Source organism: Otolemur garnettii, unplaced genomic scaffold (genome assembly GCF_000181295.1).
Source record: "Otolemur garnettii isolate 467f Iridium unplaced genomic scaffold, OtoGar3 scaffold00001, whole genome shotgun sequence".
Lineage (NCBI taxonomy): Eukaryota > Metazoa > Chordata > Mammalia > Primates > Galagidae > Otolemur > Otolemur garnettii.
In genome coordinates, this window is record NW_003852396.1 from 30,265,289 (window position 1) to 30,276,600 (window position 11,312).

General features: G+C 47.1%; 1 protein-coding gene and 1 pseudogene across 6 annotated transcripts in view; one reads left to right on the forward strand and one right to left on the reverse strand.

The window, feature by feature from the left end:
• NUMA1 (nuclear mitotic apparatus protein 1) overlaps positions 1-11,312 on the forward strand; it is a 108,719-nt gene that overhangs the window by 82,295 nt on the left and 15,112 nt on the right. For all 6 annotated transcript variants that reach the window (XM_023511103.1, XM_023511065.1, XM_023511024.1 and 3 more), the window contains exons 4-13: positions 2,974-3,053; positions 4,386-4,468; positions 5,075-5,155; positions 6,430-6,517; positions 8,007-8,130; positions 8,648-8,805; positions 8,998-9,115; positions 9,203-9,320; positions 9,682-9,822; positions 11,052-11,171. In XM_023511103.1, coding sequence (XP_023366871.1) covers positions 2,974-3,053; positions 4,386-4,468; positions 5,075-5,155; positions 6,430-6,517; positions 8,007-8,130; positions 8,648-8,805; positions 8,998-9,115; positions 9,203-9,320; positions 9,682-9,822; positions 11,052-11,171 — 1,111 coding nt within the window. The remainder of the gene's footprint in view (positions 1-2,973; positions 3,054-4,385; positions 4,469-5,074; positions 5,156-6,429; positions 6,518-8,006; positions 8,131-8,647; positions 8,806-8,997; positions 9,116-9,202; positions 9,321-9,681; positions 9,823-11,051; positions 11,172-11,312) is intronic.
• Positions 277-1,028, reverse strand: LOC100945608 (annotated as a pseudogene).

Genomic DNA, 11,312 nt, shown 5'->3' on the forward strand with positions numbered 1-11,312 from the left:
AGACTCGCTTGAGCCCAGGAGTTGGAGGTTGCTGTGAGCTGTAATGCCACGGCACTCTGCCCAGGGGGACAGCTTGAGGCTCTGTCTCACAAAAAAAAATAAAAATAAAAATAAAAGGTGGGCTAGATTTCTCTAGGACCACCATTTTCCAAAGCATGTTCCAAGCAACTTTTTTTTTTCATTTTGGGAAATATTTATGAATAAATAATGTTATATGATGGCTGGCCGCCAACGGCCTCTCTTGCCTCCCCTTAGGAGTCAGCAAGCAAGGTGGTCCTATCGTCGGGGGCACCGGGCCAGCTGGGGGTTGAACTGGGAGTTATACTGCCACCGGTCATCTGTCCCTTCCTCCTCCAGCTGACCCTCATGTGCTTGGCCTTGGACCTGAGCCAAGAGGGCTTCTGCCCGAGCCCTCTTGGCTGTTTCCCTCTGAAGACGTTCAAGCTTGAAGCTGGTCCCGGGATGGAGTTTCCTTGGGCTGCTGTTTCTCAGGCCCCTCCTTTTCGTTTCTGTTGTGATTGCCTTCATCACCATTGTGCCTTCTCTTCCCCAAATGCTTTTGCATGTCCTGCAAAGAGTCCAGGCGACTCTTGACCTTCTCATCTGGGCTTGGGCCGGGTGAGAGGCCTCCCCGTCCTGGGGGGAGGTGGTAACAAGGGGGTTGTGTCTGGGCCCCTGCTGCACTCTGGCCCAGGTATGTCAGATGCCCAGAGCTTTCTCTTGCCTTTCTTTCTCCTGTTTCTTTTCTTCTTCATACTCTTTATTGCCTCTGGTCACCCCTTTCCCTTCCTCCAGAAGCTCCTGACAAGTCCACAGAGCCAGAACTTGGGGCTCCTGCGTAACGCTCAGGCAGTGAGTTCTGATGTCTAGCTTTCTTCCGTAGAAATTCTGTGCGGGCCTCTTGCTCAGCGAGCAGCACTCTCGCTCATGCTCCTCCTCCTCCTCCCAGGCCCAGGCCTCATCACAGTGTACATGGGCAACATTGTCCTTGTTCTGGCATGCCAGCTCTTCCTGGGCAAAATATTCATGGTGTCCTATTGGTTCACAGACTGGCATGCACCCAAGCAACTTTTTTTCTTTCCTTTTCTTTCTTTCTTTTTTTTTTTTTTTTTTAAGATAGAGTCTTTATTGCCCTTGGTAGAGTGCCATGGCATTATAGCTCATAGCAACTTCAAACTGTTGGACTCAAGTGACCCTCTTGCCTCAGCCTCCCGAGTAGCTGGGACTATCGGTGCCCACCACAATGTCTGGCTCTTTCTTTCTTTTTTTTTTTTTTTTTTTTAGGGACAGAGTCTTTACTTTATCATCCTCAGTAGAGTGCTGTGGCATCACAGCTCACAGCAACCCTCCAACTCCTGGGCTTAGGCAATTCTCTTGCCTCAGCCTCCCGAGTAGCTGGGACTACAGGTGCCCACCACAATGCCTGGCTATTTTTTCAAAAATGATCAATTTGGGCCAGATGCAGTGACTCATGCCTGTAATCCTAACCATTTGGGAAGCCATGGTGGAGAGATCACTGAGGCCAGGAGTTTGTGACCAGCCTGAGCAACATGGCAAGACCCCTTCTGTAAAATAAAAAGTGAGAAAATTAGCTAGGTGTGGTGGTATCTACATGAGGTCCCAGCTACTTGGGAAGCTTAGGCAGTAGGATCCCTTGAGTCTAGGAGTTGGGGGTTAAAGTGAGCTATGATGACACCATTATATACTCCAGCGTGGGTAACAAAGCAAGACACTGTCTCCAAAAAAAAAAAAAAAGGAAGGAAGGAAACAAATGTTTGTTTGGTCTAACCCAGCATTTCTTGAACATTTAACCTAAGAATCTCTTTTTAGTTTTACTTAATGTAATACTTTTAGGTAAATACTGCTCTACACTAAGGTCAAGGAGTTATGACATTCCAGACTGGATAGGTCGGGAAGATGGCTCATTTGTGATTCTATAAGGAGATTAGCATCTCCTAAACCTTTGTAGGAATCCCTAATCTCAAATTAGCTACCCAGAATCCCTCTTGTAGGGGATTCACTTGGAAGAAGCCTTTGTAGTTGCATGTGAGATGTGGGGAGGTACACTCACAGTATTGGCCTGGATCCTTCTTTGCTTTACAGGATGTCTCTGCCATCAGAAAGTTCTGGGCCTTCCCTGTCTTCCAGAATGTTGGCTGAGACCTAAGGGTTTAAGTTCTGAGGAGCAGGAAGTCCTTTAAACATTATCTCCAGCTGTAGCCTAGATAGAGAAGTCAGCTTTCTAACTTCAAGTGTTATTTCACCTATTTCAGAAGTGAGATGATCCTCAGAAAATGGAACTACAGTTATCTGGAGCATCCAAAGGCCCGGTCCCTGGGCTGTGCGAGAGCTCCCCCTGCTGCCTCCCTCCTTGTGGTTCTCGTCACATTTTTTTGCCCTTCCAGTAAACAGGCAAGCTTGGGCAGGGGCCACTAATCAAGAATACTAGTCCCTTGGCCCTACCTCTGGGTAGCTTTTACCATCTAGCCTTCAGCCGAGTATGGGGACTTTTGCCCTGTCATTTCAGAGCTTTGTTTCCTCCTTTTCTTTCAGTTCTTGAACGTATTTTTCCTTCCCTGTGGTCCTCTTTTATTCTAGCCATGTTTCTCAGGCTTCATGACATTTTAGAGTTGAGCCATTCCAGATGATTTAATATAGCTTCCCATTCACCTGTGCCACATCCATCCTCTTGACACCCTTCCCATAGAACTTTTCATGTTTGCAAATAGAATGGCAGAGTGTCAACTTTTCCAGAACTGTGTGCCTCAGATCTCTACTTCTCACCCTCTACATAGCTCTGTCTGGACAAATGTCTGGCATCTTCTCACCTGCTTCTAGGACCTAGTCTGGTTGTCTCCCATACCCTGCTTAGATGGAGGCCCAGAAGAAGGGGGAGGCAGTATATAATGAATGCAGTAGCGAGGAGGCAAACACTACTGAGTGCACTGGGCCTAATACTTGCTCTTTTTCTAGCCATGGCACTGAAGAGGGACAGCAAATCCTGCAGCAGCCGGTGCCAGCAAGACTGGACTTTGTGTGCAGTTTTCTGCAGAGTAAGCACCTTTTTTATCTAGCTGGGAAGGAGCTGCTTCTTCAGCTCCTAGGGCTTGGGAGTCCAGAGGAACCAGTTCGGGCATCTGGTGAAGAAAAGGTTCAAGGCTCCCTACTCTTTAGCACAGAGACAAATATAGTGGGAAAGTTTCCCTGGGTCTTGTGATGGTATAAGAAGTGTCCCTTAGGCTCAACGCCCATAGATCATTGGTTATGATGCCAGCCACATACAGTGGGGCTGGCGGGTTCGAACCCAGCTGGGCCTGCTAAACAATGACAACTACAAAAAAAAAAAAAAAATAGCCGAGCGTTGTGGCAGGTGCTTGTAGTCCCAGCTACTTGGGAGGCTGAGACAAGCGAATCACTTTAGCCCAAGAGTTTGAGGTTGTTGTGAGCGGTGATTCCACAGCACACTACCAAGGACGACATAGTAAAACGGTCTCAAAAAAAAAAGTAGTGTCTCTCAGTCTCAGAGCTCACCTCAGAGATCCAGGTAGTGCCAGGTGATCACTTCTGGGGACATTTCACCTTGGGGTCTTATTCCTCCCACTTTGAAAGGACAGAATAAAAGGAAAGATTCACATTACCCCAGAAAACTGAATAAATTGCTCGGGCAGCAGTTTGTACAGGCAGAGGCAGATTGAGATTAACATTCTTGACCCCGCTCACTGCTTGTGTGACCTTTCTGGATATGGACTCCCTGTATTTAATATGGAGATAATAAAAATTGCTCTCTAGCTTGGTGGGTAGATTAAATAAGAGTACACACAAAGCTAGCACAGTACTTGTCAGCTCCCTTACCCTTGTCCAGCCTTGGACCACAGAGTCCTCATCTTTAACATGGGAGTTATCTGCTGTTTCCACCTCAAGGGAATTATAGCAAAGGTGAGAGTGTATTTAGATAAAGCAAGGTGTCAGTAATGGAGCCCAGACCCTCTGGCAGCCTGTGAGCCAGTTGTGCCCAGTTATCCTTTTCTGACTCAGCTGCGGGCTTCCTCTGTGACTTTGGTTGAAACAGGACTCCGGAGTAACCTGGAACCTCTGGGCTCTTTCTCTGTGGTGCTAAATGGGAGTTTGTGAATGGTGGGGAGAGTACAATGTCATGATCCAGAGTTGTGAATCCCCAGCCTGATTTCTTCTTGCACTATCCTTATAGCCCTTGTACTGACCCAGGATGGAACATGGAAAAGTATAAGTCAGGGGAAAGAGGACATAGGAATAAGGAGTGCCACATCTCACAGTCCCACCTAGATATAGCCATTCAGCTTTTCATTGAAATGTCCTGCATATAGGTTCCCAGGAAGTTCACCCTGCTTTCTACATTGTTATTGCAGAAAATCGAAAACATCCCTCTTCTCCAGGATGTCTGGTATCTGTGCAGAAGGTGATGGAGGGGTCAGAGCTGGAACTGGCCAAGGTACCTGTGGAATACCAGCCTGGGGGGCAGGTGGGAGGGCAATACCTAAGGACCTGCAAGGCCTTCTCTTAACTCAAGGGGAGGTGTCAGTGCTTTATTTTTGAGGCTCTGGGAGGTTGGAGGTAGGACCAGGCAGCCACCTATCTGAGGCAGAGGCTAATTTAGCCCAAGAATTATAGGCATCCACAATCTTATGACAGATCAGAAGACAAATAGTAGTTTACTAGACCTTCATTGTGGGCCTCCATGGAGACCTGGCAAGAATAAGGCATGTACAGCAATCATCATATTTTTCTATCTAGCTCAGTCTGCTTCATTCCCTCTGCTGTTTCTGTGTTCTGGCCTATAAATGTTGCCTTAAACTTCACACCCGGGGTTCCCTGAGTCCAAGAATTTAGCCATGCAGAAATCTTGTGTCTAGCTTTTTGCACAGCCTAAATTGAGTCCTCAATAAGACAAAAACAAAGAGTTTCCTGGAGCTGTTAAGGATAGTGGCCTGGGGCTACTGAATTCTAGGAGTTTTGGAAGATTTCCCAGAATAGCCCAATGGGATCATTGAGAAGAGAGACAGTCTTACTTAGTGTCTGCTTCCTGTTCGGCTTCTAGGTGACCATGCTGCTCTTATATCACTCTACCATGAGCTCCAAAAGTCCCAGGGACTGGGAACAATTTGAATATAAGATTCAGGTAAGCCCGTGTGCTTTCAAGTGGGCCTAGCCTATGTGTCATCTCACTCCATTTGTCTTTCTTTAAACAATGTATAATGTTCTTTTTAAAAATATGATTATATGGCTCAGTGCCTGCACAGTGGTTAGGGCATCAGCCACATACACCAAGGCTAGTGGGTTTGAACCCAGCCCAGGCCAGCTAAATAACAATGACAACTGCAACAAAAAATAGCTGGGCATTGTGGCAGGTGCCTATAGTCCCAGCTACTTGGCAGGCTGAGGCAAGAGAATCACTGAAGCCCAAGACTTTGAAGTTGCTGTGAGCTGTGATGCCATGGCACTCTACTGAGGGTGACATAGTGAGACTTTGTCTCAAATAAATAAATAAATAAATGAAATGAAAATAATGGTTATAGTAATTATAGCCACTCATTATAGCGGATCTGGGAGACCTTAAGAAGCACAAAGAAAGGCTCAGCGCCTATAGCTCAACCGGCTAAGGCGCCAGCCACGTACACCTAAGGTGGCGGGTTCGAATCCCCAGCCCGGACCCGCCAAACAACAATGACGGCTGCAACCAAAAAATAGCCGGGCGTTTGTGGCGGGCGCCTGTGGTCCCAGCTACTTGGGAGGCGGAGGCAGGAGACTCGCTAGAGCCCAGGAGTTGGAGGTTGCTGTGAGCTGTAATGCCACGGCACTCTGCCCAGGGGAACAGCTTGAGGCTCTGTCTCAAAAGAAGCACAAAGAAGGAAGTAACACTTGCCAATAATCTCATTCCTAGAGATAACTGCTAACTGTTTAAAGGATATACTTTTAAGTCTCTTTCCATGTGCATATACTTAATTATAGTGTGTGTTGGGATAATACCTAGAAATTACTTGTGTGTGTGTTTGTGTGTTTTACTAAAACTCCATACCATGTATCTGATCCTTTGCTCTGGTAGGGTTATCAGGAAGAGGCTAACACAGTTACATATAAAAGCTTTTTGACCAGATTACACTCCTTACCCATTTACTTTTCTTGTGGTTGAGTTGAGTCAATTAGGAACTCTGGCTTGGGTGCATCTTTAGGGGAGGCAAAGGGAAGGGGGAGAGTTGGGTGAACATGTCTCTAGTTGAATATTGTTGGCTGGGCCATGGGCTTCAGGCTTTGAGAGGGAAAATGGGAGCCAGTAGGCTCCCAGGGCTCAGAAGAATGGGAATGGGCACTGCTAGGGTAGAGCTCCTGGAAGCCATCCTTCCAGAGGCTGCTTTAATACCTAAGTGATGCTCCTTTTCTCTTTCTGTCATCCAGGCTGAGTTAGCTGTCATTCTTAAATTTGTATTGGACCATGAGGATGGGCTAAACCTTAATGAGGACCTAGAGAGCTTCTTGCAGAAAGGTGAGTAGGGACATACTCCTGAGGATCCACATGTCTCTGAATTGGGGACTGCTAGGATCCTGAGATGTCTCAACAATGGGAGTTTGTTTCTGTCCCAGTACAAAGCATGGAGCTGGTGCTTAGGAAATGTGTGTGTAATTGAGTAGGAACCAATTTCCGAGTCCTGTTGTCATCATCTTGGGATCATCATACAAAGTTCCTGCTTGCTGCCAGGATATTTATAAGTGATCATGTCTGCTCTTAGTTTGTCCTTGACCACCTCCCCCTCCCTTTTTTTTAAGAGACAGCGTCTCACTCTGTTGCCCAAGTTGGAGTATAGTGGCATGATCATAATGATCATCGCTCACTATATCTCACTGTAACTTCAAACTCCTGTGCTCAAGTGATCCACCTGCCTCAGCCTGCTTAGTAGCTGGGACTACTCATGTACCACCATGCCTGGCAGCAAGCAATCCTCCTGCCTCAGTATCCCAAAGTGCTAGAATTATGAGCATGAGTGACCACACCTGTCCTCTCTTTTTTACTTTTTTAAACAAAAACTACTCTAGGCTTAGATGCTAAAAATACAGTCTTAAAAAAAGGTTTTTACCTTCATGAAGCTTATGTTCTCAGTGGAAAGGCAATACATAAACCATTAAGTATGATAAAGAATCTAAGTAGAGAATATACCAAATGTCTTGGCTGGCAGTACAATAGAAAGAGTGATCATTGTGCCAGTCTTCTGATGAAGAGGTCAGCTAATGATGATAGGAATGTACGAAGTAGGTTCAGGCAGGTTCTTTTCTAGCTGTTGAATTTGATGTTCCTCATATTCAGGTCAGGTTCCTCATGAGACCTTCAGGTAGAGATGTTGGAAATGTGAGTCCAGAATGTAGGAGGGGGCTGTGGGCCAGAAGATAGGTTTGGAAGTCAGCATATGGCTGACTGTTGAAGCTGTTCTGAGCATCATGGGGAGAACAAGGAGGCCCCATCAGAATTCTGAGGGCTTAGATTATGGGTGGAGGTGGGAGGAACAGATGAGGGAGACTGAATAGGTAATTAGAAGAGAGTCCTGCAAAGTAGTCATGGGAACCAAGGGAAGAGAAGGTTTGAGAAAGAGGGGTGTTGGCATGTGAGATTTCAGGGTGGAAGGAATCTGAAAGGCTCTGACATGAGGAATCATTGGCAGCTATAATGAGATGCTGATTGGGGTTCCCAAAGCTTGAGCACTTGGTATAGTTTCTGAGCATAGAGGATGCCCTCACTCCATTGTGCTGTCTGAGCATTGATGCTCTGTGGAAGTGGAAGCCCCACACTTGATTTTAGTTATGGACACTGACCGCTGAATAACTTAGATACCAGGCTTCAGGTTCTGCCCAGTACCTACCTCTGTAGTTTACATGTAAGTGTCCACAGAGTCACACCCACTAAAGCGAGTTCTCAAACTGTGTAAAGATGCAAATTTGTTCACTCTCTCATTAACTTTTCTTGGTTTGTCATTTTATCCCAGCTCCTGTTCCTTCCACCTGCTCCAGTACCTTCTCTGAAGAGCTCTCCCCACCTAGCCACCAAGCCAAGAGGGAGGTTCACTTCCTAGAGCTACAAAAGGTTGCCTCATCCTCCAGTGGGAACAAGTATGTCCTGGGCCTCTTCTTGTGGGATGGGCCTCAGCATCCATGCAGTCCTCAAATCCTACATCCTGGAGACAAAGCTGTGGTCCAGAAATTTACATCATTGGGGAGTGCTTGGAGTATCCTGTAGATCTGGGATTTCCTCACCTGACCTGCTACTAATTAAGGAAATTGGTTGGGCTGTTGTGGGCAAAAGTCCTTCCTCAAGGTGATCCCTGTCATTGGAATAACCTTCTTCCTCAGTAAATTCCCTTTTCTCAGTGTTTTCTCAGTATACTTCTATAGAGGCAAAGAGAACACATCACTTTTTTTTTTTTTTTTTTTTTTGCAACAAAGAAATTAAGATGTGAAAGGGGGAGAAGATACATTTTCTCAAGGTCATGTCACAAGGCATGAGGAAGCACTGGCCTCCCAGCCCATACTCATATCTGTAAACCCCTGCTCCCCATGTCCCTGCCCATTCCTGGTCACTTCAGATCTTAGGCTCTTACCATGGCATTTGGGCCATATTCTTCTCCAGCTTCCTCTCAGGTTCTCCAGCCTCACCCATGGGCGACATTCTGCAGACCCCACAATTCCAGATGAGACGGCTAAAGAAGCAGCTCGCAGATGAGAGAAATAACAGGGATGAGCTGGAGCTGGAGCTGGCTGAGAACCGCAAGCTCCTCACTGAGAAGGGTGTGTGAATGGACTTTCCTGAGGGATGTCCGATTCACCTCCCCTGAGGTCCCCTCTTGTAGACCTCCTAGAAGCTGGGTTCTATCCTTGCCCCATCCTCCTTTTCCTTTAGATTGGGTACCATATGCCTCCTCTTCCCTCTGCATAGTTCTATGCTGACTCTCCTCTCCTCCTCCACCCACTCTGGGGCAGATGCACAGATAGCTGTGATGCAGCAGCGCATTGACCGCTTAGCTCTGCTGAATGAGAAGCAGGCAGCCAGCCCACTGGAGCCCAGGGAACTTGAGGAGCTACGGGACAAGAATGAGAGGTAGAGCTCCCCCTGCCTTCTTTCTCAGCCCCTCTCTGCACCCAGTTAGGGTCCATCCTCTCTTCTCACTGCTCCCCTCCCTCACAGCCTCACCATGCGGCTGCATGAAACTCTGAAGCAGTGCCAGGACCTGAAGACAGAGAAGAGCCAGATGGATCGCAAGATAAACCAGCTTTCTGAAGAGAATGGAGACCTCTCCTTTAAGGTGAGTGGTGGGGGCCTGGTTCATACACGGAGGCCCCTCACAGCTATCTGGAAGTCTCCCCAAAAGCAGAAAGTTGAGGGGGATGTCTCAGCACCTATCTTATGCTTCAGCTTCTCCAGAGACTGCCACTTTCCTTATCCCATAATTGGCTGCTGCTGGAGTACTGGGTTGTGGCCTAGATTTTGATCTGTGGTCCTACATTTGTGGTGTGATTAGTTATGATTGGTTTGGAGAGTGACAGGACAGTGACAATTATGATTGACAGGATAATTGACATCTTGCCCCTGGGGTTCTGGGAACAGATAGCAGTGATTGCCAGCTTTGACTCTGGGTGATGGGAATTCTCACTTGTCTGTCTCAGCTGCGAGAGTTTGCCAGTCACCTGCAACAACTACAGGGTGCCCTCAATGAACTGACGGAGGAGCACAGCAAGGCCACTCGGGAGTGGGTAGACAAGCATGCTCATCTGGAGAAGGAGCTTAGCACAGCCCTACAGGACAAGGTAACCCTCCACTGTGGAGTCAGCGTCCCAATCTTGACCATATGTGCAAAGCTGAGTCCAATGTAGCACTCTACTCTTCCAGCCTTTGAGAATTAGGCTGACTTCATTTTAGGGTCTAAAAGTGTGCTGTAATGGAAAGAGTGTGGCATAAAGTCCAGTATACTGTGAGTCCTGTCTGCTATTTATAAGATCTTGGGCAAGTTAATCAGTCTCCCTCTCTAGGCATCCTTTCACGAAAATGGAAATGATAATGAGTAGCTGCCTGCTTCAACAACTATTACCAGATGATGTATATAAAGCACTTAACACATTGTGTGGTATAAAGTAAGCTCTCAGTGAACTACTTGCTATTATCATCATTGCTATTAATAAGAACCCAACTCTGCCACTTATTAATAACAATGTAGCTAAGGCATCTGGGCTTCACATTCTTGTTCCGTAAAGAAGGCTTAGTAATAGCTACCTCCCACATTTCCAGGGGAGTTAGAAGTTCAGAGATGTACCCAGCACAACCTGTTGTGAGTGCTTGGTGAACAATGGTGGGAAGTTGGTGTGGAGCAGGAGGTTCTGTGGCACCTGCTTGTGGGGCTGGTGTTGATGCCCAGGGGATATTTTTAAGCTGCTGGTCATTTGGATAATCTGGTAATGAAGGCTTTGTCTGAGGAAGGTTGTATAGTAAGGAAATGTGAAGTAAACTTAGCCATGGAGAAGTAGGCAGTTCACATTAAGACTCGATACAGAGGCTCGGCGCCTCTGGCTCAAGTGACTATGGCGCCAGCCACATACATGTAAGGTGGCGAGTTCGAATCCAGCCCCAGCCTGCCAAACAACAATGATGGCTGCAACCAAAAAAAAAATAAATAGCCAGGCGTTATGGTGGGTGCCTGTGGTCCCAGCAACTTGGGAGGCAGAGGCAGGAGACTTGCTTGAGCCCAGGAGTTGGAGGTTGCTGTGAGCTATGCCACAGCACTCTACCCAGAGGGACAGCTTGAGGCTCTATCTCAAAAAAAAGACTCGATACAGCTCTAGAACAAGGGCTAGAAATCCAGGTCCTTCAGAGTCCCAGGACTGTGGTTTCTGAGAGGTTTTTTCCTAGGCCAGGCCAACGGAGATCTGGGTAACAAGATGGTAGGGTCACATGTTTTATTGATGTTCAGTATTCATGAGAGCCTATGGGGTGATTTGGTGCCTTATTGATCTGTTCACATGAGCCTCTTTTTTACTCTCAGAAATGTCTTGAAGAGAAGAATGAAATTCTTCAGGGAAAACTTTCACAGCTGGAAGAACATTTGGCCCAGCTACAGAACCTGCCCCAGGAGAAGGGCGAGGTGCTGGGTGACGTCTTGCAGGTAGGATATACAGGAGCAGCTAGCTGGGTAAGACCTGCATGCTGGGGTTGGCATGGACCTGTGTTTGCACATTCAGGTTCCTGGCATTCCTCTGTTCCCAGGAGCATGGTATCTGAGGAGTCCTGCTGACCCCCATTATCT